Source organism: Coccinella septempunctata, chromosome 7 (assembly GCF_907165205.1).
Source record: "Coccinella septempunctata chromosome 7, icCocSept1.1, whole genome shotgun sequence".
Lineage (NCBI taxonomy): Eukaryota > Metazoa > Arthropoda > Insecta > Coleoptera > Coccinellidae > Coccinella > Coccinella septempunctata.
In genome coordinates this window covers 4,698,569-4,725,421 of record NC_058195.1, presented here as the reverse complement: position 1 = coordinate 4,725,421, position 26,853 = coordinate 4,698,569, and the positions used below count along the sequence as shown (strand labels likewise).

Genomic DNA, 26,853 nt, shown 5'->3' with positions numbered 1-26,853 from the left:
CTCATTCACTTCTTTCCTTTTCTACAGACATTTATGTGATAACTACGATATTCTTGTAGATATTTGAGGGTGACAGTAGTCTTGTTACTATTACCCTTCAGCTCTGTTAGCAGACTTTTTCATATCGAAATTTATGATTTGCTGCCAGTACCTCGTTTAATTGATGCTGGATTGAATAATGGGCAAAGGAAATACGCAAGTTCATGATCTTCTCATTGTTCAATTAGTGCACACCTACGCGTATCAACGTGAGTGGAAGTCAATTGAAATCAAGGTTTTTTCGAGATAAGAGTAAAAACGCAGATATGACATGATTTTCGGAATAATTTTTGGGTTCAATCTATGTTCAAACTCCACATATTTGTCGTTTGATTTAATATATGGAATATTATACTCTGGTTTCTTTCTCACCAATACAGCCGTTAATAACCTAAAACGACATCGACAACTAAGAGTTGGAATAACTCATTTCATTAGTTGCAGAATCTAATGAAGGATATCCGTAAAAAAAAACTCATTACAACTCCTCAGTTACTTAATAGTGTGAAAAGTTCACTTTCTTTTTTTGCGACATTGTTAATTGCTCGTTTTAACCAAACAGTATTGGCGTCAACAAGACCTGCTTGTCTTTCGATGCCTACTTTCATTTCTACAAGCATGCAAATGGCACAGTTCAAAGTTGTCTGAAAAATTGAGTGAGGGGTTTTACATAAATTGATATTCCTTTCCTTTTGTGAATGTTAAACATGATCTGCATAAACTTCTAACGAATATATGAAGTGTATGAAGATCCTGGATAACAATTAATCTATTTGATGTAAAAATAGGTCAATTTGAATATATGTGCTTCCTGAAAATGGCAATGTCAAAATGAAATTCAGTTTTAAATGCCTTATGCAGTGTGTTCCAAAATTAATGGATAAACCTCTAACTCTAATACCGCAAAATGGAGTTATTGAGCTCTCTGAATAAAAACCAAACCTCGTAGATATGTAATTTTTTTCATAATAACTATTTCTTCCACAATACCTTGAGTTTCTACGTGCTATATTCATATGTAGAAAAACTCAACATCTTTGTAAAACGTAATCACGTACGTAAGGTTCATTTATGTGTGTTTTCAATTGGAACACTTCCTACAATCAAGGATGAGTGCATTATGAAGAATATATTGATTAAAACAAAATTAAATCCAAATGGATAACGAGAACAAGAAAAAATAAGTGAACAGCAATTTGATACTCTTTATTTGAGAAACAGTTCCAAATGGCTGCACTTCAAACGAATGAATTTATATTTATATGACTCATTGAAGAAATATCTTTTTTGTTACAGATTTCAAGAAAATCCAGCTTAAATGATCCAGCTAGAAATAAGGTGAGATATAACTAGTATTCATTAAAATTGGTTGAGTGTAAGTTCATTGCAACATAAAAAAAAGAAATGTTTTTCGAGAGTCAACTTTTGACAAGCGTAGAGATTAATGTGATACATATTCTAAAGGAGCAACTTTTCGATTATCCTGTCAAAACTGAAAAATTCAAGATTGCGACGACGAAATGGCGGGCAAGTTTTGTGATTGTCTACGTTCCGATAATATTCAAAATTGGTATGTGGCGTTTTTGAAAAAAATGATCATAGGATAGGACACTACGTCTAAAAAATAGATATTAGCGTAATAAAGAACAACAATGAATCTGTTGTACCTAATTATACCTATTTATAAAACCAATTCTCGAAACTCGTGAATAATTCTTCTAGATCATTGCACAACAGTGAAATTGCGATCAAAATAACTTTCAAATATCCGGTTATTCCTGCTGTGTCCAGTTCTGATCGATAGAAACTGCATTTGTCTCAACAATTATACAATAGCTCAATATCTGAACGAAAAGAAAATGGAATGTTTATTAAGTTTCCTTACAGTTCTAAGTACAAATATTTCCTACAGCAGAGTGGGTTAGTGAAATGTCAGTGGCTACCAGAATGGGGGTTATAGCATTACCAACTAAGCGAATACCACTTGCAGAGTTGAGAGTGTTAACATTAATCTGCGTGATTGTCTGATCAAAAATAAGAATGGTAAATGGTTAATCTCATTGATCGAAATAAAAATATCTGTATGACTGTAGAGTTCCACAATTCAGTACAACCAATAAAAGATCCATCAAAGAACAATGACTAAAACAAGTCTAGATTATATGGTTGCTTTTCAAATCAACTCAAAATTATATTAAATGTGAAGGCTGTGGATTTTAGTGTAGGTATTGGAAATTTCTAAATTAGTCAATTGAATATTTAAATTGCCCCATAAACTTTCGACCCAACTGGCTGTCAGTAGGCTGAAAGTGGGGAAAGTGTCAAGATATCTTGATGAAAATATAATAGTTTTATGATATAATAATTGTAGACCTTATCACAAGCCTTCGATGTGTGAAGGAAGGAAATCAAGTGGAAGTGTAGAAAAAAAATACATTAAGTAGTTATTTTTTCGATGAAAAACATTCAACCAAACTTTATCGAATAATTGAAGTGGTTTGTAATAGGCAAAATCTCCAAATTCTTACAAAATAGTGCAAATATTTATGTGGTGAGTTGAAATTTGACTTTTTCATTCTTTTTGGTATGAATATAATTTAAGGGAGTTGACGTTGTCATTACTGAGGATGTCTCCATACGTAAAATGTAGGTTTAAAAAATACACAAATACAATTTTCGTAATAAACTTCAAAGATCTTGAGTTGAAAAAACTCAATATACTTATAGTAAACTTTGTGTCTGTCTGAGAAAACTGTCCTTGATTTTCTCCTATTAACGATAGTGCGTAGAACTAATGTTTATCTATTTATCAAAATAAACTTTTAGGAACCGGTGTTGATGGAAGGTATACTAAGATAATTTGTTTTTATGTTGGCATGTTGAGATTGGTTCTCTTCTTTCAAGAAGGTTGTTTCTGTCATTCCTATGTCGGTTCTCTTTTTAGTAGGTTAGATGAATCTGTATTTTGTTCTTAACAGAAAAAATCGTTTCTATGTTTCTAATTTTTTCTGTGTACCGAAAGTAATCTTCTAGTTATAGGACAGATAATGTATGTCAAATAGCAAGTTTCTTGGACAACGAAATATTATACGTTCAAAACTCTCATCAAGCAAGTTCACCAAGCGTATCCACGGTTTTCTTTGTATACTGACAAAGAATAATCCAGCCGAATTTAATTATTAACCACAACTTCAACAACCTACCCTACATTAAATTCGAGCAATGCGAATAAAAACAGTTATGGAATTTCTTATTGTGTACTGTTAACAACTGTTTTTGGGCTACGGTAGTGAGTTACTCATTGACCATTACCATTGTTTAATGTGTGATTATTTTATGCTGCTTGAATATTGATACGGCCAGATTTGAAAGGGAATGACGAACGACTTATATGTTCACATCTTTCACGCTATTGTGGTCGCTCAGCGAACTTCTGAACAAAAAAGGAAGAAATATATTTCTTAGTCACTTTCAAAAAGTGTCAAATTAAGGCTGTGAAAAGTCTCCCACACTCCTGAACGTGGAATAAAAACGCTTATGTCCTGTCATCTTCAGTGCAGACATGCAGACACTTTTCTACATCCATCAGTCTTATGCATTTCAATTCGAATCAGCAGTTCCATGTATTGAAAGGAAGATCTAATCGGCTTGTTGCTTATGTGAATTTTCTTATTGTTTATGATGTCTACATCTAGTCCTACGGCTGTCCATACATGTTCGGTTTGTGGAAGGAATAGACCCAATCTCTGAGAGTTACTTACAAGGATGTATCGATATCTAGTTAGCCTAGACTAGTTCCATGCATAAAAAAATATTGCGTTACCATAGCAATGAACAATAACTTATTAGAAGTGTCAGTGTGAAGTTTGAGGTCGAAAAAGTAAACCATAGTTACGCAAAAAATTAAAAGAAAAAAGATGTCTACCGAAATTGTGAAAATCGAAAAATTGGGATAGCGAGCCATCATCAAGTACCTGTATTCAAAAGGGTTCAGAGGTGAGCAGATTTACGAAGATTTGCTTAATACCCTTGGTGATCAATGTCCTTCGTATGCGACCGCGAAAAATTGGACTGCAAGCTTCGAAAGAAGTAAATTTCCCATTGAAGATGATGACCGATCGGGAAGGCCAGTTTCTGTGTCAGTCCCCGAAAATATCTATGCAGTTCATGACATAATTTTATCAGACCATCGAATTGGGCTGAAATGGATATCTGAAGCACTGAATATTTCATACGAACGCGTTCATCATATAGTTCACGTCAATTTGGACATGAGAAAAATTGCTGCAAAATGGATCCCCAGATGTTTGAATGTTGACCAAAAGCGTGCAAGGGTAGAAATATCGCGTTCGATCTGTGGTCTATTTGAAAACGATGTAGACTTCCTAAACCGAATTGTTACTATGGATGAGACTTGGGTACATTTCTGCGATCCAGAAACAAAGCAACAATCGATGAAATGGCGACACTCTGGTTCTCCAAGACCTAAGAAGTTTCGTGTCCAAAAATCTGCTGGAAAAGTTCTTTCTTCAGTTTTTTGGGATTGCCATGGAGTAATCATGATTGATTTTATGGATAAGGGTAGAACAATAACCGGTGAATACTATTCGACATTAGGGACCACTCTATGGGAAAAAATTGAAGAGAAAAGACGCGGAAAGCTATCCAAAGGTGTTTTGTTCTTGCAGGACAACGCCCCTGCACACAAATCCCATGTTGTCATGCAAAAAATTCGTTATTTAGGGCTTAAATTACTAGAACACCCCCCTTTATCACCGGATTTAGCTCCATCCGACTATCATCTCAAGAAAATTGTTACAGATAGCATCTATTCTTCGCCTACTTTTGAGCTTTAAACGATTCTGGCTGTGGCTATTTTGCGTCCGTTACTTGAAATCAATCTGCATATGATTCTGTCAACATAATGACTCATTTATCTGAGTTAAAAACTCCCTTCTTCCACGACGTGTGTGCACAGCTTTAGTCTGCCAAGAGTGTCGTCTTGCATCGTAGACACATTCATTTTGCAACGAGCATTTCAATACAAATGCGACATTTTATTTTCAGTCCAGATGCAGGCACCATAAATACAAAATCAAGTGGGTCAAGTTTTGAATAAATTGTCTCAAACTGAATGATTTGAGAGGTGCAATTGAACTTATTGGATCGTGTGGATTTTTTCAAACAAAGTGTGTGCGGTACTGCATTCGACAAATATAGAATTTGAACCTTGGGTAGCGTTATCTGCGGCTAATATTCTTTTAGTTTATATTTCGAGTTCAGTCCGATCATGGTCGTATTCAGGGTTCAAATTTCGGTCAGACCATGTCATAGTTTCTAATGAGTGAAAACGTACGCGAATCTGACCGTGTCTAGACTGTAAAATGTCATGAATTTCACTGTGAAGATCGTGAATGTTTTGCTCCTTTTGACTGGATTATGGAAAAAAGTTCGAACCTTACATAAAACTCCATTTTGAACTGCAGATCAAAAACTATTGAAAAGAAAACAATTATGATTCTTTGACTTCAAGTATTCAAGGTGAATCTAAGAGAACTCCTAGGTGCATCATTGTCTGTCAGTATAAACCTCACCGGCAATAATGCTATATTTATTTATTCATCCAGAAATAATACAAACATACAACAAGGTCGTCAATACAATGGGGTAGTATACACTACCCCATACAAGTCGTAGAGGGTACAACAATCTCCAGTGAAACCAGTAAAAAAGTACCTGTTGAAAGTTCTTATCGTTTTTAGATATTCTCGAAAATAAAAAAGTTATGGCACATTTTCTAAATTGGCAAAATATCAAAATTTGTTTATACATACCTTCAACACAGATGAAGTTGTATAGAGTTTTCACGAAAGTTGAACACAGGACTCCATTTTTTCCGATTCGGTCCTGATTATTCTTGTTAGTGGTTAAGAAAAATCAAAAAACACTCATAACCATTATCTGCGTTTTTTGTGTGCGCCATTGCACATTATTCAGAGAGCAACCGCCTATTGATCACCCTATGGCTCATGAAGATTATGCATACCTCTAAAAAGTACTCGAAAAACCACTTATCTTCTCTTAAAATTCTATAGGGTTCAGTAGTTTTACCTTGTCCGCCAAACATGAGAATTATTTCGCCGAAAACAACTACATACCTACCACCCACACGGCTTTGTGTGATGTACCATCCGGTGTAAAGTGCGAGAAAAATTAAATCCTCTTTAAATGGCGCCTAGGTTACTGAAGGATTGTTCGCATTTTAAAAATGTTCGGTATCCGGCATTCATTTTTTTCTATGTAGCAATGAATATCATCAGCATGCTTCAGGGGAGGTGACTTTTGTTGTCAATGTACCAATTCTCAAGTTGTTCTTTATTTTTGTTTCATCAAATATAAATTTTTCAAGTTTCATGTTCATTTTTACTCCTTACAAATTTTTTATTCACATAATCAAACCTTGTTTCGCATTTATCGATATAGGCAAGTTGAGCACCTCTGTTTTTCAGTCGCGCTTTACTTTGGGTCCAAGTCAAGGCCAAATTATCCCCAATATTTCTTCCAGAGCCTACCTTGCCTTCCAAACTACCCAAGAAGTGTAATGAATGAAGTGACTTATCACACTAAACGTCCGCTTTTTAAGATTTTATTGAGGATCCACCAAGAATGCATAAAAAAATTTGCACCTGCAGTCAATAATATTCGGAAAAAAAATTCTTGACCAATAAATCGAGAAAATGGTTAACGTTTCCTTAAAAACTCCTGTGAAGGTACATTTGGCCATGAATCTTTCCTATTATATTGTAGTTTTTTGCGAATTTATGAACACCTGCGTCTGTCAGTGGAGGGTACTATCTGCAATGTGCCATAAATCTCGGTCAATATTCATTTTTCAGTTACATGTCAAACTACTACACCCCTAGGTACATACAGATCGAAACAATGTTTGTCAGTGCTGCTATGACAAATGAATTGATATTAAGCCCATCACAAGGATAAATTAGGTAGAGTTATTGTCAGATGAAAGGACAATGGACAAAGGACTATTAATTCTTTTTTGTTGTGAATTCTTTGCTGGAATAATTACCTGCAAAAGTCAGTTCATCGTTAGGAATAATACTTAAAAGGGGATAAGATGAACTGCATTTATTAGTACCTATAAAGGTACTAATAAATGGTATGATTTAAAAATCCACAGAAAGTTATTTCAGGTTCGCAAATTTTAAGAAAGATTAGCAAAAGGTCATAAACCTGTTTGGAAATAAAAGCAATTATCTAATAGCTTTCAAATATCTTGGAAAACATGGTGATTTACTCCATTTGAATAATAATTTCATACAGAAAGTCTAGAGTGTATTGTTTTGTCGTACAGTTTTTAGATAGATCAGAATTGGAAGTTCTTTGCCCTGTTGAGAATCAGTTTGAATTCTTTTTTAAAAATTGGACCGACCTAACAAAGAGACAGAAAAGAATAAGTGAGTAAAAATACGTTAATTCCAACAATAAAATTCGTGGAGTACCTACTGAAAATTATATTTTTTTGAATCGAGTTTCGAATGAAAATCGTATTGATTGATGCAAAAATAATTTCTCATTTCGCAACTACCATGAATAATAAGAGGATCTTTTTCAAATATTACCTCTATGAGTGTTTATTCAACCACCCACTCAAAAGTTAAATGTTTCCTATTGTTGAATATCTCTCGGAGAGAAGTCCGGTCACTTCAAGTGGCATAACAATAAACTTTCGAGTTCTCATTTACATATTCTTTTGAAGGAAATACGACACTGCGCAAAACTGGAGCAATAAAACAATTTGCACTCCACAAGAGAAACGAGGTGCTAAATTTCACGAGTTTAATTGTACCTTCCTGAATTTATGACGTTATAATTCTGTTGTGCCCAACCTTGTATTTCTTTCAACTAGACTCAACTTGAGTGTAACAAGTTTGAGTTAAAGTTTACAATATATATCTATTTCCTCAAAGTACTTCAAGCATTACCATATGATAGGCATCACCAGTGTTGGAAGACTTTATTTATTCTGAAAAAAACTTAGTTTTGTCTTCGATAGAAATGTTTCTTTAAATTTTTATTTCTTCTTCATTTTGCTCCTTCAATTATATGTAATTTTCTGATATGAAAAATTTAAACCTAAGAAATATGGATTCAATGAAACATTATCATTTGTATTCTCCAGTTATTACAATGTGAAAGAGGTTTTCTCTTTGTTTCCATATCGGTATAATAATTCTTCCATCTCGTTTAAATCCGCACAAATGAGTTGCGGATTTTAAAGCTACCTTCAGGAAAAAATATGAGGTTGTCAATGGCTTACAGTTTGTACCCTCAGTGGTCAGTCTACCTATAGCTTTCGCTGAAAGCATACGGTTTTGTTAAAGTATTAAGTGCAGTGAAAAAACTTTTGAAGGCAGTAAAGTGACATTAGCGAAGAGTTGCTTTTATATGAAACCTCGATGAATTGATATAATCAATCATAATCAATTATTTTATTACAACGGACAATATTGTTGTCAAGGTATGTGGTAAAATTTTTTGTCAAACGAAGTGGATATTATTATAACACAACTTGTTTCATTTCACAATTTTAGAGTTATCTTTCTTTATTTTGAGGTACTACTAATGGAATGATTTTTCATAATTTTTTTGTTGTTGCAATGTACATCTATCTAAATATGAACTGTACAAATTTAAGGACAGTTGTGAGTTTTTCCATGCTTTTAATAATCAGAAATCATAAATAAAAATTTCGAGTTTTTCATAGAGGAATAATTCTCGAACTTTTTGCAAAAGTAGCAATTTCTGGTGTATTATACAGCACGTCCCTAGTTTGAAAGAAATACTGAGAAATAGTTTCATCACAATCTCATAGAAGAAGAGATTTTTTTCACACATTATGTACAAATTTATCTCAAAAAATCCTGAAAGAAATTTAGTCCGGGTTCAAAGTTCAGCGCCATCGATATAATCCTCGACTAATACGCGGTTTTCTGAGTTTTACTTTCGTTGAAGGAATTGTGAAAGACCAAAATTATCGTTGGATTCCAAGGGCAATCGAAAGTGGACACATCATTGTGCCTCAACAGAAGATACCGTTTCTTCGAGAAATGCTTTCACTGGCTATCATGAAAATCCGGGAGGCGAACTCTTAATGACAAAGCAACGGGTATTCAGCAGAAAACAGGAACGGACTCCGTTCGAGCTTCATTCCAGCCCTTCTATATACAGGGTGAATCTTTCACTCGTTCGAATATTTTAACAGTAGATTCTTGAGGTCAAAAAAAAAACACTTTTTTCCTATATCATTTTTTCCGAATCGGCTCGGTTGAAAAGATACAGGCTGTTGAAAAACCATAAAAAAATGTTATTTTTAGTTCTATCTCACAAACGGTTTTATCGAATGAAATGAATTTCGGAATATAGTTTTCCATTTATTTGATGAATCTTTTTCTAACACAAGATATCACCCACGTCTTCCAGTTTTCTCATTATGATCATTACGTACCATTAAAATACCAAAAATTCAAAGTACCCAACTGTTGAAACTAAGTTGGACTCTATCTAATGAATACTTGAACGTTTTGTAAAATAAGAGTATTCTTCATATTTTCTCTTAAAATGCGTCGTTTGCGAGTAATTTGAGTATCTGTGAAATTTTAAAAATTGGGTACTTTGGCTGAATGCCACTCTGTTTGAAAGATCCATAAATGTGTAGCGTCACAGATTTAGCTAGTTATTCTGAAAATAATTTTGTTTTACTAGGGGTGGCACAGCTCATTATGAAAACTCAAAATGGCTATATCTTTTTATCAGGACTGAATCTGAAAAAATTGTAAAGAAAAAAAGTATTTCTTTTGACCTCAAGAATCTACTGTTAAAATTAAGTAAGTGTAAGAGTCAAAGACTCATCCTGTTTGCTGTAGGTATATTCATTTCGATTTTTATTGAAATTTCGTTGGAAAAGACTTAGGTGAAAATACACTCCTTCACAAGATAGATTAACATTCCATCGTGATCTTAATACCAGCGGAATTTCACAAGTAATCGATTTCTTTTAGGACCTGAATGAGACGACGCTGCTACACAGGTGAAATAGTTGATTTGCTGCAAGATCGCTATTGGGACATCTCAATCCTTCTTCTTCTTTTCACACTACTTCTAGGAAGTCGAACTGCTTCTTTGGATTTTACTTGTTGCATCCTGTACACGCCCGTGTTTTCAAAGGTCGACGAGTCAGATCGGCATTCAACTGTTCTTGTATACGAACCTTGGCTTGTGGCCTTAGCATCGGCGTTGGTTTTTTTCGGTTTTTTATTCCACGTACAAGAATATTTCCAGAGGAATTGAAGTGATTCGGGTCTCTTGATCCGAATTCATAACCAATAGTTTATGTTGGAAATACAGGGTGTTCACTGAAGATTCTGTAAGATGTAGGTCATTTCAAGTGGACAAATTGCATCCCCTGTGAGATATGGGGTGTCAAAAATGGTTATCTTGGTATATTTCATCATTATGAACCAAGAAAATAAGGTTATCTGCCTACTGTTTGTTTTAATGATGTTTTCAGGGGTTATTTGTCAAAAATGAATTCTATTATTGAAAATGAAAATCCTTCCCTAAGGAATACGGTCCTGATTTTATTATGAGGAGGTATTTGAGTTAAGCTCTGAGGAGAAAATTCAAATAAATAAATAGGCATATCTCCAACGAATTTTCATTGAACACAAATCGAGATCAAATCCATTGTGATGAAAATGAGAGATCAAAAATTAACGTGGTTTATGATTGATACATTTTACACTTCATTAAACGTCAGAAGCGATGTAATCGTGGATATCCATTGTTGGAACTCATCATTTTTATAGTTTCTTTTCTTAATTTTGAACGTATTGAGTTCAATAGGTGGTATGTTGCATTTTTCCAGTAATGCCAACAGAATAATCATCAAAGAATAAATTTCAAACTCATTGAAGAAAAACAGGTCCGTATTCGACAAAATATAGATCAGGCTGACCGTTGGAAAACGAAACATCGTAATATAAATGAAAACCACAGCATTGGTCGAATTCTGAGATTAAAAATCGATGAGAAACGTATTTTTTTGAGACTATTCTTTCTAAACTTCAACGGTGTTTAGCCAGAACTAATTCGAACAAAAAGTAGAACCTTTTCGTGGTTTTCTGCCCACAAACCGTATCCAATTAATTGAAAACGAATAGCTGTCAATATGGCGCTATCACAACTACTACGTATTGGAAGTTTCTGAACAAGAGAGTGAAGGGTATTTATGTAATTACCGCGGATAGCTTCCTGGCGCCATCTGTCCAGCTATAAATTGCGCAAAGATAGGTAATTAAAATCATAACCTGATGTGCCAATCGGCCATATCAGATACGCCTATAACATTGGCGCCGCAACAAGACTCTGTATCACCGATGAGCTCAATATTCAATGTGTTCACTAAAGAATTCATCTAACATACCTGTAAAGTCAAGGAGTTGACGAGAGAGCCATCTTAAGGTTGATTCTCGCTACTAATACCTTCCATACACTTTCCATACTACATACCATTAAATTCTTGCTCAAAAGTTATTGGAATTCAATTAAAATAAGACACAAAAATCTAATATTCCAGGCTATTTTTTCAAAGGACATACGTTACCACATACGTTATGTAGTTATCTTTCAGATTTGATATAAACTGGTTAGTGTTCCAACTTAAGAAATTTCCTTGATCATTCATATTGAGGTTGAGGCTACAGATTGATTTCTTTGATATTTTTACATAGGTACTCTCGATCTATGAATATTGTGATGGTTTGAGCTAAGCATCTCGTTCAGACAAAGAACATCAGCCTTGAAAATACCATAAGCTACTTGAAAACAAATAATTGTGAACTCACTTTACCAACGAAAAAAATGTAATTCTTTGGGGGTAAATTGACAGTTATATTGACGAATGAGTAAAATTTCCAGCGTTTTCCAATGTTGCATCTCTTTACCTACCTACCAAAGTAAAAAGAAATTTTTCTTCGGCGAGATCATTTCTTACGTTGGCTGCAATGTCAACTCGTGGTGATTGTTTATTCAACTTCCCCCCATTTCCTCCTGGACCTGTTATCAGGTTTTTCATTCAATGTCACAGTGATCACGATAGGACATCGATCTGGCAGTCAGGTTGGCCGCTGAGATGGATGCAGTTGACTGCCATTATCATAAGATTCTCAGAACCGAGAATTATGCCGCCTTTTATGGTCAGAATTCACTTCACTGCCTTCTCCTCATTTCTTAAGCAGAAACGGTCGTGGTCAATGAAAATATGGGAGAGACAATGGGGAGCTTGAATGGACTGCAGGATCAAAATAGAGTTGTCGAGAGAAACGTTCTCCTCTTGTTGTGTGTCGTTTATGTTGGAAGGTACACATGGTCATCCCTTGTGAGTATGATTGATAACTTAACTCGTAGAAGTGGGCATTCAATTCAGTCAAAACAAAACAAGCTCAAATCAGCTTCTTCACTCGAAAAGAATATCAAATTTTTGTGAGTAATATACTTGATGAAAATCTATAATTAAACTAGAAGTTGAATTACATATGATTTTTCCTAGGATGAGTTATCCACTACACGTATTCCGTTAACACATAGCTTCAGTGAGTGAAGATACAGGGTGTCTCTGACTCGTACCTACATATATTTAAACAGTAGATTCTTGTGGTCAAAAGAAAGACTTTTTTCACATACCATTTTTTCCGATTTGGCCTTTATAAAAAGTTATAGCCATTTCAAGATTTCATAATGAGCTGTGCCAACCCTGGAAAAACAAAATCACCTTCAGAATAACGAGCTAAACCTGTGGTCACAACACATCTGTGGATCTTTTAAACAGAGTGGTATTCAGCCAAAGTACCCAATTTTTCAAATTTCACAGGTACTTTTTAATTACCTACTCGAAAACTTCGCATTATACGAGAAAATGTGAGGAATATTTTTATTTCACGAAGCTTTCAAATATTCATCAGATAGCGTCCAACGTAGTTTCAACAGTTAGGTTCTCTGAATTTTTGGTATTTTTGTGGTACGTAATGGTCATAATGAGAAAACTGGAAGACGTGGGTGATATTTTGTATTCGAAACAGATTCATCAAATAAATGGAAAACTATATTCCGAAATTCATTTCATTCGATGAAACCGTTTGTGACATAGAACTAAAAATTAAAATTTTTATAGCTTTTCAACTGCCTGTATCTTTCAAACCGAGCCGATTGGGGAAAAATGATTAAGGGAAAAAGTGTTTCTTTTTACCTCAATAATCTACTGTTGAAATATTCGTACGAGTGAAAGACTCGCCCTGTATATGGCATCCATTGAAAAAATTTATGAAATATCCAATTTGCCGAATTTTTCGTGAGACCAGCAACACATCATTCAAAAAACTACACACGTAACGATAAAACCTAACGAATATACGCTATACGCCCAATTGTGAATTTGGAAAACTAGTAATTAAGTATATAAATACAGTGTGAGCCGTCTCAAAGGCGATGTGCATGGTTGTGGAATATAGACTTTGAGGTCAACTAAAGCCTTATTTTTTATGCACACTTGTCCGATCCCAGAATCGATTACATGCTACGAAATTGCCCATGTTATTAAGACATTTATCAGCTTCTATTAAAAACCGTTAAGTGAAATAGATTTATGAATAACTCAACACGAGAAGTAATGAAGAACGTATATTATAGTACAATAAACATTGAAATGGCAAGCTTTTTTTCGATAAAAAGTTGTTGACATTTTAACGTCAAGTTCGTTGGAACCTGTTCGATGAATGTTTTGTTTGGCCAACTTGCATCATGGTTCTCTGGATCTGGAGGATTGTAATTATTTTGTTTTTCCCTCATGCACTTGATGATTTTTCTGAATGTATAAATGATACAAATAAAGATGTGTAATCTTCAAAAACAGTTCTTGAGAAAATAGAATTTCCCTTTAATCAAAAATTATCGATATTTTCAAATTTGGGACACGCTGTAAAATTTTCTTAAATCAAAGAGAGGTAACTTAAATTACTAATTGACCTATTCTCAACAAAAAACTATATAAATTTGGTTGAACTGCACTGGAAAGAACGCTATACCGAATTCACTTTGTTGATTTGTTCTAATTTAAATTCTGATTAGAAATTCGTCATCAAATGATGATTTCTCGTGATGTAACCCGAATGAGATCTCGTTATCTGAACGACCATGAAATTAATATGGTTTTCCATAAAATAGAGATCTAATGCCATACTCGTATTCGTTACTAATTTCTTCATAACCATTCACCTAATTGTTGTCATTTCATAATAAACATTCGAAGTTCTTTTCCTTATACAGATAAAGTTCAAGGTTTTCGCAATTGTTATGGGAAAGAGTAGTCACTGTGACAAAAGGATCGCTAATATGGATGAAATTGTTGTCAGTTTTAATGGTATTGGTTCTGAGATTTTACCATTGGCAGAAGCATTGCATCATTAGCATTTTTTCATTTGCTCCTGAATGAGAATTAGCTTCTTGAATTTCTTTCGATTAAAATGGCTCAGCTATCAATTACCCAATAACTAATTAAGCTAACTAATTAAGATGAAGCCTTACAATGAATATTATTCGATCGTTTTCGACTTGTACATCTGTTTAACAGTGGTTTCTGGAGGTCGAAAGAAGTACTTTTTTTCGTCACAATTTTCTTCGATACGCCTACACAAAAAGATATAGCCATTCTGATTTTTCATAATAATTGTGCTATGAAACACTTTGGCATCTTTTAATCAGAGTTGCATTCAGCCAAAGTAACTAATTTTTTTATTTTCATTTGGTGCACGAAAGCAGAAGCTTTTTACTGGAAATAAGAGAATTGTTTCAAAGATGTTACATGCTTCGAATCAAAGTTAGTCTTATTCTTCCTATGTATGGAGACAGACAGAGATAGATCAATGAAAAATGCCTCTACTACTAGGAGAAAAAAAATTTCACATCATTCATAATTTGGACCGTCTTTTCAAGTAAAACAAAATAAAAGTTCATTTATTTTTATCATCGACCTTTGGCAATTGCTGAAGAGAGTATGCAGAGGTCAGTTATAGATTGATATTAGGCAATGGCATTTATAGAAATAAATTTTGGTGGAAAGGGGCATTCAAAAATGAAAATTTTCTTTTACAAATGATAGTTGATGAATTAAAATAAATAAATGAAAAGGTACACTAAAAAAAATTATACAAATTGTATTAATGTTCAAATTACGAAAACAACTGCTTCCAGTTCAATAAATTAACTATATTGTGAATATCAATCACGTGAACAATCTCAAGGCGAAAGTCAACATGGTTTCCAACATATTTCTGAAATATTTCGAGAGGAAGAATTTTTTTGATCGATTAATACATTCGGGATGATATTAATTGTCTTACATAGTGATATGATTAATGGAAATTCGAAATTACCCTTAACGTATCTCTGAAAAATTCACGTAGGTATTTTCGTATAAAAATGTGCAATTCAGCTGTCGAAAATCATGTTAACGGTGAACCAATCAGTTGTTTTTCGATGAAACCCCAAACGAATCGATATTTCGTAGCGGAAATGATGTTTCTTTCGCCTCCAGATTAACATCCGTCTAGTGGAAATGTTTTGGTCGTTTTCGAAAGGTCAGTATCCTCTATTTTTTTTCTCTGCACGAAATAATTATATTCAAATGCAAGGTCGATCAGAATGTTGATCCCAACCTCTGCTATGTGGATCGACGTAAATATTCGTCGATAATTTTTATCGAATCAATTATTTCGATGGGTCTATAACTCCGCTTCTACTGATTTGTTTCGGTTTTTTCTTTTTTAGCATTTTCGAGAATTGACAAAATTCCTTTACAAAATGAAAGAAGTATTTCGGAGAAATGCACTAGAAAAAAAGCCTAACTCATCTTCAATACCCTCTGTATCTCAAGAACTAGTCATGCTATTTATTATCGTTTAAAAATCTACAATATTTCTACCAAAAATACCGGAAATTGAACCAAAAGTCACTATCTTTTCTAATGGTGCTGTTTTCTTTCAGTTACCTCCAGAAGATTCAAATGAAAAGCCTAAAACTTGTAGGAACTAAAGCCTCTTTTCATTCGTTTTTTTTGATCTATCTCAATATGTACCTAAACATTGAAAATTCAAGGGAGGTTACAATTGTCTCTCAGTAGTTCTCTATTAGAAATAATGGACGAAAAATGACGCATTTTGATTCAAAACAATGATTGGACCTGTTTGGATAATTCCCTGCCTGTTATACAATCACGGGATTCTATTTAGGACATTCACGCAATAAAAACTTGATCAATTTAAAGTGGCTACACATCGTAATACATAAATACAAAGTTTATTGTCAAAGTTCATGTTGTTGCCTATAAACGCTGTGATGTCATAATAGACGCCGAAAAATCATCAGCAGACATCTTGTCTGCTGTTAAGTAGTCATTTAAACAGAACTTTTATCGCACCGAGAGTAATCTGTATTGACTTGAACGAGGCCCATAAAGATCCGTCTTAATTTAAAACGATTAAGTCGGAGTTTAAATAGTCCATCTGTACTATTGCGTCTCAGCTCTCTAGGTGCGAAGAAAATTCATTTCTTTTCGTTACTTTAAACACGCAATATGCCCAAAACAACAAACAAAACGTAAATTGAGCTAAGACCTCTACTGAAGGGCAACTCTTGACTAGACAAACCGTTTGCCAAGTCGTTTGAGATGTTTGTTATTATATGGAATGGAAATAATCAAATGGAAATCTTGATCTAATGAAAATCATTGAAATTGACAGCAGCGTTTCCACAGTTTGGTACCTTACGTATTACGTACAGTCGTACACGGGGTATCCAACTATTTTATCGGAAAAACTATGCAGCATGGACAGATATATTCTTGTGATAAAATTTGGAAGAGTTAATTTTCAATATTCTGATGCTTCTGCTTATTTGTTTCAGATTCACGAACCAAATGGTTGGCTTAGAGGACCACATAGATCCGCATAGAAATCCCTGTTGAATTCAAGAAATTTTCATGTAGATAAAAGGTTGACAGAAAATGCAAGCTGTAAAACAAATTTCCCTGTTAATATTTCTCTTCGTTTGGACGATAGCCAGGTGTTTTCCTCCTATACCTCTCAACGAGAGGTCCACAGAGAAATTAACATACGAGGCGTATTTGTTGATTGAGGAGAGTTTGAACCAGCAGAAGGACAGCACTCTCGAACGAAGAATCAAGGAGAAATCCATATTCATAGCACCTATCATCAGTCCCGAGAACTCTCCTGAGTGCGGTAACGACAGATGCAAGAAATTAATGCCGAAAAAAGAGATACCCCTGGAGAATTTGCTTCAGTTGATCAATCAGCAGTACGGTTTTATGGAGGAGAATGAGGAAGACATAACCACTGGTCCCCTCTACATAAATATCCCTCTTAAGGCAGTTCAGGAGGAAACTGATCTCACGATGTTGATAGCTCCAACCAAAAACGCAGCATTGGAGATGGAGATAGACAACAACAGAACACCGAGTGAAGAAAAAGTCAATATGGCTGATATCGCCGGAATCCTCGGCATCAAAAAAGTAGGAGAATCAGAAACAGTAACTTCCAGTACAACAGATGCTATAACAAGAGAAACGACAACGGAAACTACAACTGTGAACACACAAGGTGAGGATTATTTCGGTTTTGGGAAATGCAAAATCTCCCAGAAGCTCGCAAATACTTTGTAGATGAAGGTTTAGGGTTTTTGTAACAGAATAAGGAAGCTTATTTAGGTTCCACCATGTAGAATCTTTATTTCGTTCATTTCTCTACTGTATGTTGTCGCTCCAAAGCAGTCTTACTGTTACCATTTCAGACAGCTTAACCATATGTAGACAACCATACTGAATCTCGTGGTTTATACTACATTTCTTCAACATTTCGACTGATTTCAGGTTACACCACGGAAACTAACGCTCTATTCTACGATGCCAAGAGACAAGTAGAGCTGAAAACGGACTCTACAACAATGACCTCGACAACAGCAAACACAGGCTCTACAGAGGACTTTGCCGGAGAAAGCACAACGGAAAAACCAAATGCCCAAGATAGCGAACTCACTCTATATCAAATGGACCAAGCTCTCCCTTACCCTGACTCATCAGTTTCCTTTGTCGACGTCAAAAGGGAAGCTGAAACCTTCAAAGATAAACCGATGATGAGTGAAAAAACTTCGGAAAGGCCTCCCACAGTTTTCACAGTCAGATCGACTTTGATAGTGCCCAAAAAGGATCCACTGCCACCTATACCTCTACCCAGAGTATCCACGCCGACACCTTTCACTTTACCGACAGCTTCTGCAATATTCACACCAATAGACAATGTGCTGAATATGGAGGACAACACGAAGACTATTTTCTCGGAGGGATTCCAGAGACCAACTCACGATTCCTTGTTTGGCGTAAATAAGAAGTTTTTCCCTAAGGTTAAGGATACTGATGGCTTTTTCACGACTAGACCATCAGAAACCACATCGGAGGCAGTCGAATATACCAAAAAAATCACAAATAGAGTAGTATTTCCGACAGTCAGTACTACTCCCACCAGTACTAGAACCTTTATGGTTAGATTTCCTAGTGCATCACACCATGTAAGGTTCCCAGCATCTTCATCGTCAGCCATACCCACCACCCCATCTGGTATTTCCGATAATTATGGAGAACAGTCAAGGACCTCGAATCCTCCGATTGATAGAGGTGATACCCTCAAGAATATCCCAGAAGTTAATCTTACCTACGCTATTCCCATCCATGTGAATCTAACCTCTTTATACGAGAGGATTAAAGCGCAAAGGGAAAATCACAGAAATAGGGACAAACACAGTGAGTGGTTCCATCTTCCAACAAAATGGTGGGACACGTCTCAGAGACCCCCTGTACTGAGGATTTCCAAGAAGAATGGCCACATGGATGTCCAGGAAGTAAGCCCTGACAATTTCTTCAGGCAGTTCAACGCCAGATCTTTTGGATTAAAACCTGCAATACAGAGATGATAATGAGTCATCATTGCAGCTGTCAAGCTGCTTTGTATATAGACCTACAAATGTTTTAGTTTGTACTTATAGTCTGAACAGTACCTTATGATTTTCTCAAGTATTATTGAGTAGAGCTGTTGTCGAAAGTTGGGGCAGTTATTGTAGAAGAACCTGTAAACTTCTTCAGCGTGTTGGAATCCCTTGTTGTGAGAAAACTGTTTAATTAACAAAGTTGTAAGAGCTTGAGAACGGTAGGAGTATCTATTTTACAGATGCCTTATGTTCCCTTTTGAGTGGCAGGTCCACGATTCGTTTTAAAATTAGGAAAAAACGAAAAGGTATCCTGAAATTGAGAAAGATTTTCCTACAATACCTGCAGCAATTTGTCTGTAGACTTGGTGATTCTAACTTTTGATAGCCAGCTCAGTATATTATTTATATAATTTACAGAAAATTATGACTACTTACCTCACAAATTATATTATATTTTATATAATTCATTATGTTATTATTTTCAGTGATACATCACATCTTGTAACTTATTTTCTTACTTTAATACTGTTCACGAATTTTGCTCTGGTTCCTAGACTTAAAATATGTGTATTGAATGGAAATAACTGTAGATGTTTCACAGAAAGCCTAAAAAGAAGAAAATGTGACCCCCCATATATCAGTGTATTGAATTTAACATTTATTTATCTTCTCCTCTTTTATCTCTTCATCGAATTGTATTATAATTATTATAGTCATGTATATAATCGATTTTACTCATTAGATTAAGATTTAATTTATTGTTTTCCTCTAAATTAGCACAAAATTACTTATGATATTCATTTTCGTAATGATCCCAAAGAACTTCCAGTAAAACAAATTTCATATATTGGCGGGAGTTTGAATTATATTGAAACAAAATATCTAAGGACACTGCTATGCCAAATCCGATAAAGCTATAATAAGAATGAACTTTATGCTAGATCCTAGTTCTCGATGTTATTTCAGGGTATACAGCAGACAAATAAATATAGGGAAGTAACTATACAGAGGTTTTTCCTGGAATTTTTTATTGCTAATCTTTTTTCCAAATTTTTTCATTTAAAATATCTTATATGGCTTCCACGGATATCGAAGGACTTTTTCATTCTCAAAAATGTCTGGTTTTACAAAAGATTAAAAAACCCAGGGAATATTCATGAAAAATAATCAATTTATGAGTATTCAAGATGAAAAAAAAATTACTTAATTGTCAGCTTAGATCAAATGAATTCCTATCTTGTGTAAAATCATTCTCTACAATCTTATATGATTTGAAACTTAAAATAAATATCCGTTTTTCTCAATTTAACAGAAGAAAAGTTTTGTGTTTATTTGTTGTATGTGCCAGTATGTGAATAAAATTTAAAAAAATTGGCTTTCTTTTGTTTTATTCTCTATATTGTGTCCATTAATCGATTAAAATTACAGATCAAACCACATTTGTTCAGGAATCTGAACGACATTACACACAACATTACACACCACACACTTCAGAGAAAAGTTCAAGCAGGATATTTCTAAAATTTTGAGAAACTTAAATGACTTTTTCATCGAATCAAATACGTCGCAAACGCTTAATTGTTCAAGTTACTAATTTTATTCATATCCTTCGTAGTAAAAAAAATTGGTGGGAATATTTTTTGGAATCATTTGTTATAATGGTACATTTTTTGACTTGAAATTGTTTCAATGAATTAATAATGGTTTTGGAAGGACCTTATGTTTTGAAGTGTATTCCTAGAATTTTCCAATGTGTGTGAATAAATCATTGGAATCGTTTGTAAGACACCGCGCTTTTATTCGAAAGATTGAGTAAACGACTATTTTATCACTTTTAACTACTTTTTTTCAAGCATTTCTTTCCTTTCATGATGTTCAATCATAAATGGACACCTGTACCATTTTGAAAAAAAAATATAGATTCTGCAAAAAATCTAGGAAAAAACATATCGGGAAAAGAAAAATATCAAATAGATTTCTTTTTTGTTTTTTCAATATTATCAAGTAGTGGGGCAGTATTTTCAGGGGGGCCCAAGGGGCTCTAAGCGTCTGTATTTTTCGAACTTTCTTCACTTTTCATGGAACTGATGACCTTAGAATGAGTCTTCGATGAAAAACAAAATAGGCGTTAACATCGCGTAGTTCAAAAGGATCTTTCCAACTGTCAATTCTGATTTAACCTAAAAACTTTTGCAAAAATTCTTGCATTTTCACATTTTAATAAATATGAAATACACTTGAGATGAATATTTCTCTCGTTCAATTTTCTAGATGTCTAAGCACGTCAAAAATTTGCTGCAAAAAAGTTATACCTACTAATATTAAGAATAAAGGTGTGAGTTCCCAATTGTGGCTCAAGAGACAATTGTCAGATCCATATGTGGAGAAAGCTAAATTGATGAATTACAGGTCTGCCCCAGTAATTCAAGTTTCAATATAGATAGAATATTGTTTTCTCCAGGTGTCGCAGTGCATTCAAGCTTGTGGAAATCAATGACAAATATAAAATTTTCTGTCCAGGACAAACAGTCATTGATGTTGGTGCAGCTCCTGGTTCTTGGTCACAGGTAGCAATAAAAGAAGTTGAAAACCAAGGAAAAGTCATATCTATCGATAAGCAGAATATTTATCCGATGGAGGTAAATGTATTCTTGTGAAATGGAAGGAATGAATTTGTCTTCAATCAGAATATTTTTTGCAGGGGGTAACAATATTGAGTGGTATGGACTTCACTGATCCAGCATCACAATCTCGCTTGATGAAAGAATTGAACGGAACTAAAGCTCAGGTTGTTATGTCCGATATGGCTCCCAGAGCATCAGGTATAAGAGAAATGGACAATGAAAATATGATGAACTTGTGCTACAGTGCATTAAGGTTTTCTGTACAAGTGTCTGAATTTGGTGCTACATTTCTTGTTAAATTGTGGCAATGTGGACAATCAAAGCAACTAGAATTAGATATTTCACGTTTTTATAACAATGTTAAGTTTGTAAAACCCAAAGCTAGCAGGGATGATTCAGCTGAAATCTTCATTTTAGGAAGAAGTTTCAAAGGTCTGAAAAAAACTTGAATACCTGTATAGTTTCTTTAAAAAATGGACCCAGAAACTGAAAAAATCCAGTTGCTTGCAATTTAATTTGACACCTTTCTGAAATAAATTTCTTTATCATTGTAATCAATAAGCTTTCATTTGAGAAAATGAAAAAATGCACAATAGCATGATACACATTCTTTTTATGTATTTTATTGCATCTAAATGAAGTGATATTGCAAATTGCCCTAAGATTGCTTTTCCAATCATTGTTATGAATGTGCTTTGTAGAAAACTTAATTTTCCTCAAAATTTTGAGGCAGGTGAAAAACTAATCAGTCAAAATTTTAATTATTATTTTTTATTATTATTCCAAGCTTCATTTTTTCAAATTTCAATCAATCAATGACATTTGGATTCACCTAAATAATTTAGTAAATCAGAAAACATTGTTGACTGTTCTACTTGCCATGGCAAATGATAGATTTATAGTTCGTTTCAAGTCTTAGGGCCAACCTACTTCAAATAAGTTAATTATTTCAAATAGTAAGATTGTATGAGAACCAATTGTAAGCTTGTTAAATGAAAAATTATTATAAATCATCTTAAAATCAGTCCTTTTCAATCAAAATATAAGTTCATAGCCAACAAACTTGAATGAACCAAAAATGTTAATAAGCAATGCAGATATATGAGGTTTCATTTCTGTAAGTGAATAAATATGATAAAAAAATATACTGTCACTTTTTAATAGTTGCACAATTGCTTTCGAAATTAATACAGATATGTCACAAAATATTAGTTGCTCATCGACGTAAATGAACAAATGAGTGCAATTCTAAATTATACATAACAAAAACATTTGGAATTATACCTGGTATATAATTTAAACTTGAAAATCAAACAAATTCAATAATCTTACCCTATCAGAGAGTATTAACTACAAATGTTCTTTGTCTGAAATGGCTATTCTCTCAAGATCGTCCAAGCTTAAATTTTTAACTCTAGTATTGAAATTTCTCATGAATTCTTCAACAATCATCTTGCACTGTTCTTCGGTGTAGTATTGTCTTAAAAATTTGCCTAATATTGCATAAAGGGTTTCTTGTTTTTTAACTGCAACATACAATTTTGTTCCATCTTGGATATTTGGGTAAAAACTCAGTGGTTTGTCGTCTTGTAGCGTTTTCCCAGATAGAACCAATGTTTGTTGAGGAGCTGGTATGTTTATGTCTGTTTCAATTTTCTTTTTCAATTCTGCGATTGTAGTATTTGCATCCACATCTGCCAGACAATTGCCCCCTTTAAGACATTTTACCATTATCTTCATTTTTGGAATTCACTCAATCTCAATCAATCGAAATATAATATAAATATGAACATCAAAGATCAAATATTGAGAATTTGAGATTTATTAAATGTCAACCTAACTTTTTCAGCTGTCAGTAAAAGAGGAGTAAAAGAACTACTCATCTTACTCTTCGGTTTTTACTGTTCGATTTCTATTAAAATCACAGAAATTCATCAATTTTTCCTTACATGATTCCTTACGATAACAATTATTTAATTATTATAAAAAAATTCACCTACTGATCCGTAATAACTCTCAACTGAGAAAGAAACAACAAAGAACCTTCCAATCTGTTGCACCGTACAGGAATATTTGTTAAAAATTCACCTGTTTGCCGTTCCTAAAGTAAGTTTTTCTGAGAACAATATTAGTTTTGAAGAAGATAGCAAAATTGTTTAACGATGAATCCCAAGGAAATGATGTCTGTACTAAGAAATAGTTATGTGAGCGGAAAAACTCGACCTTTGGAATATCGAATTAAACAAATACGAAATTTGAAAAGAATGTATTTAGAGAACAAGGAACTCATTATTGATGCATTAGCTGCAGATCTTCATAAATGTAGGCATGAATCTATCGTGATGGAAATTATGTTTCTCATAAATGATCTGGATAACATTCTTGCTAATATCGAGGAATGGGAGAAACCTGAAGTTCCTGAAAAACCTCTGGTCAACGTATTGGATAAGCTATACATATTCAATGATCCTTACGGAGTGGTTTTGGTTATTGGAGCCTGGAATTATCCATTCCAACTCCTTCTTATGCCTGTTGCTGGTGCAATAGCTGCAGGAAATTGTGTGGTTCTGAAACCATCTGAAATAGCCAAAAATTCAGCCAAAGTTATTGCCGAGTTGATTCCAAAATATTTAGATACAGATTGCTATAAAGTTTATAATGGGGGTGTACCTGAGACAACTGCACTCCTCAAGGAAAGATTTGATTATATATTCTATACAGGCTCTTCTGGGGTTGGCAAAATTATTCAAGAAGCAGCTGCAAAGCATCTCACACCAGTTACTTTGGAACTGGGTGGAAAAAGCCCTGTTTATATTGATGAAAGTGTTGATATGAACATAGCTGTGAGGAGAATCTTGTGGGGTAAACTAGCAAATGCAGGACAAACGTGTGTTGCTCCCGATTACGTATTATGTACGAAAGATGTTGAGAAAAAGTTTGTTGAAATATCAAAAGGTGTTTTAGAGCAATGGTATGGGACTGATGCCAGTAAATCTCCTGATTTTGGACGCATCATAAACGATGCCCACTTTAGGAGAATCGAGAGGTTCATCAAAAGTGGCACTATTGCTGTGGGTGGAAACACGATTGCTTCTGAACGTTACATCGAACCAACAATCTTAATAGATGTCAAACCAACTGATCCTGTAATGATGGAAGAAATTTTTGGTCCAGTATTACCCATAATTACCATCGGAAATCTACATGAAGCAATAAGATTCATCAATGAAGGAGAAAAACCCCTTGCAATGTACATATTTTCCAGAAAAAAGCTGGATGTGAAGGTTTTAATAAACAATACATCATGTGGGGGCATATCAGTTAACGATACTATTATGCATTTGACTGTTGATACTCTTCCTTTTGGTGGAGTTGGTAATAGTGGTATGGGTCAATATCATGGCAAATATACTTTCGACACATTCACCCACAAGAAGTCATGTCTTTATAAGAATTTGGGGGCACTTGGCGAAAAATTGGGCCAGGCAAGATATCCTCCTTATAATGAGCGTAAAACAAGATTCTTGAATATACTTCTGAAGAGAAGAAGTCCCATTTCGTTTGATTTCATCCGGTATTTCGTCGCTTTTGGACTAGGTGCAGCTGCAATTTATATGTATTACAACAGTCGCAGTTTCATAAGGAGAACTTAGGCCGTCTCCATTTTTCGGAAATAATTTTAAATACGTACTATACAATGCAAAGTTTTTTTATATTAGTTATAGAATATTTTATTTGATATTATTAAAAATGTAAGAGAAGAATTTATGTTGAACACAAATTTTTTGTTATGACTTTGACTTCAACAATCACTAGCAGCTGAGTTGAGTAAATTCATTTGAATTGGTTGAGGGAATAAATGCTTATATTATTATAAAAGCGTAAAGTAGCTTTTGTAGTTAAGTGAAGAAAAACTTCATGATCAAGTTAAAAGTTGAACAGAACTACAGTTTTTATAGACAAAATACATAAATAATTATTATATCTCATTGTTACCAGTATATCCTATGTTGATAATTATTATATTGCTTAGAGCTTAAAATATCTGATATTTTCTATATAAATGAATTTATACTTTGTATGATTGTTAATAAAATATAATGAACTAATTTTTAACCTGATCCCAGTTTTTTTACGATGTTGTCCAAACAGTTCATGATTCAATAGAGAATTGCACTCCAGAGAGCACTTCAAAGTGAACTGGAAAATGAAAAATGGAAAAACAATAAATTTGATTTTTTTCTAAACAGTGTCAGATATACGAAATTTTGGTATGAAAATATAGGTTGTGGAATACGCTGAATCTATTGCAAGCATTTCCGAAAGCCTATCTCCCTCCGTTAAAATTTTCATCTCGGAAATGGAATTTTTCAAAAATTGCAAATTTCAATCTGCGATATCTCCTGTTATATTCGTCTGATCCAATTGGGATTTTCGGTTTCGTAATCAGCATTGATAAGGCTTTCATCCTAGCATAAAAACTCAATTTCGAAAATCTCGATTTTTTGGGTCAAAAATGAGCAAGGGGTTAGACCCCCCTAAAATGACATATTTGCTCCTGTGCATGAAAATCAGTGTGTCCTACTACTGTCTTAGGACATGGAGTGTATAAAACTCACTCTGTTGCTTCCACCAAACCTAACAGTTGATGATTCCATAGAGAATTGCACTCCAGAGAGCACTTCAAAGTGAACTGGAAAATGAAAAATGGAAAAACAATAAATTCGATTTTTTTCTAAACAGTGTCAGATATCTGAAATTTTGGTATGAAAATATAGGTTTTCGAATACGCTGAATCTATTGCGAGCATTCCCGAGAGCCTATCTCCCTCCGTTAAAATTTTCATCTCGGAAATGGAATTTTTCAAAAATTGCAAATTTCAATCTGCGATATCTCCTGTTATATTCGTCTGATCCAATTGGGATTTTCGGTTTCGTAATCAGCATCGATGAGGCTTTCATCCTAGCATAAAAACTCAATTTCGAAAATCTCGATTTTTGGGTCAAAAATGAGCAAGGGGTTAGACCCCCCTAAAATGACATATTTGCTCCTGTGCAGGAAA

General features: G+C 34.1%; 4 protein-coding genes across 8 annotated transcripts in view; 3 read left to right on the top strand and 1 right to left on the bottom strand.

Moving 5' to 3' along the window:
• The window catches only part of LOC123316924, a 40,261-nt gene extending 19,718 nt beyond the window's left edge, over positions 1–20,543 (top strand). The window contains exons 2-4 of one of the 5 annotated variants that reach the window (XM_044903237.1): positions 1,336–1,377; positions 17,074–17,786; positions 18,056–20,543. In XM_044903237.1, coding sequence (XP_044759172.1) covers positions 17,174–17,786; positions 18,056–19,152 — 1,710 coding nt within the window. In that variant the 5' untranslated portion in view covers positions 1,336–1,377; positions 17,074–17,173 and the 3' untranslated portion in view covers positions 19,153–20,543. Of the gene's footprint in view, positions 1–1,335; positions 1,378–12,251; positions 12,497–15,102; positions 15,175–15,389; positions 15,750–17,073; positions 17,787–18,055 lie in introns of those variants that run through there. The other 4 variants (XM_044903240.1, XM_044903239.1, XM_044903238.1 and 1 more) reach the window with 4 other exon arrangements.
• An 800-nt stretch (positions 20,544–21,343) lies between these two features.
• On the top strand, positions 21,344–22,394 carry LOC123316684 (rRNA methyltransferase 2, mitochondrial). The gene is made up of 3 exons (XM_044902875.1): positions 21,344–21,576; positions 21,629–21,806; positions 21,869–22,394. The coding sequence occupies exons 1-3, from the start codon at positions 21,410–21,412 to the stop codon at positions 22,238–22,240; spliced, it is 717 nt and encodes a 238-aa protein (XP_044758810.1). The 5' UTR covers positions 21,344–21,409; the 3' UTR covers positions 22,241–22,394.
• Positions 22,395–22,934: 540 nt separating this feature from the next.
• LOC123316685 (ubiquitin-like protein 4A) lies at positions 22,935–23,629 on the bottom strand. The gene has a single exon (XM_044902876.1). It carries the CDS (start codon positions 23,529–23,531, stop codon positions 23,142–23,144), a length of 390 nt encoding a protein of 129 aa, XP_044758811.1. The 5' UTR covers positions 23,532–23,629; the 3' UTR covers positions 22,935–23,141.
• A 108-nt stretch (positions 23,630–23,737) lies between these two features.
• Positions 23,738–25,910, top strand: LOC123316683 (aldehyde dehydrogenase, dimeric NADP-preferring-like). Its single transcript, XM_044902874.1, has one exon. It carries the CDS (start codon positions 23,954–23,956, stop codon positions 25,442–25,444), a length of 1,491 nt encoding a protein of 496 aa, XP_044758809.1. The 5' UTR covers positions 23,738–23,953; the 3' UTR covers positions 25,445–25,910.
• Positions 25,911–26,853: the final 943 nt, after the last annotated feature.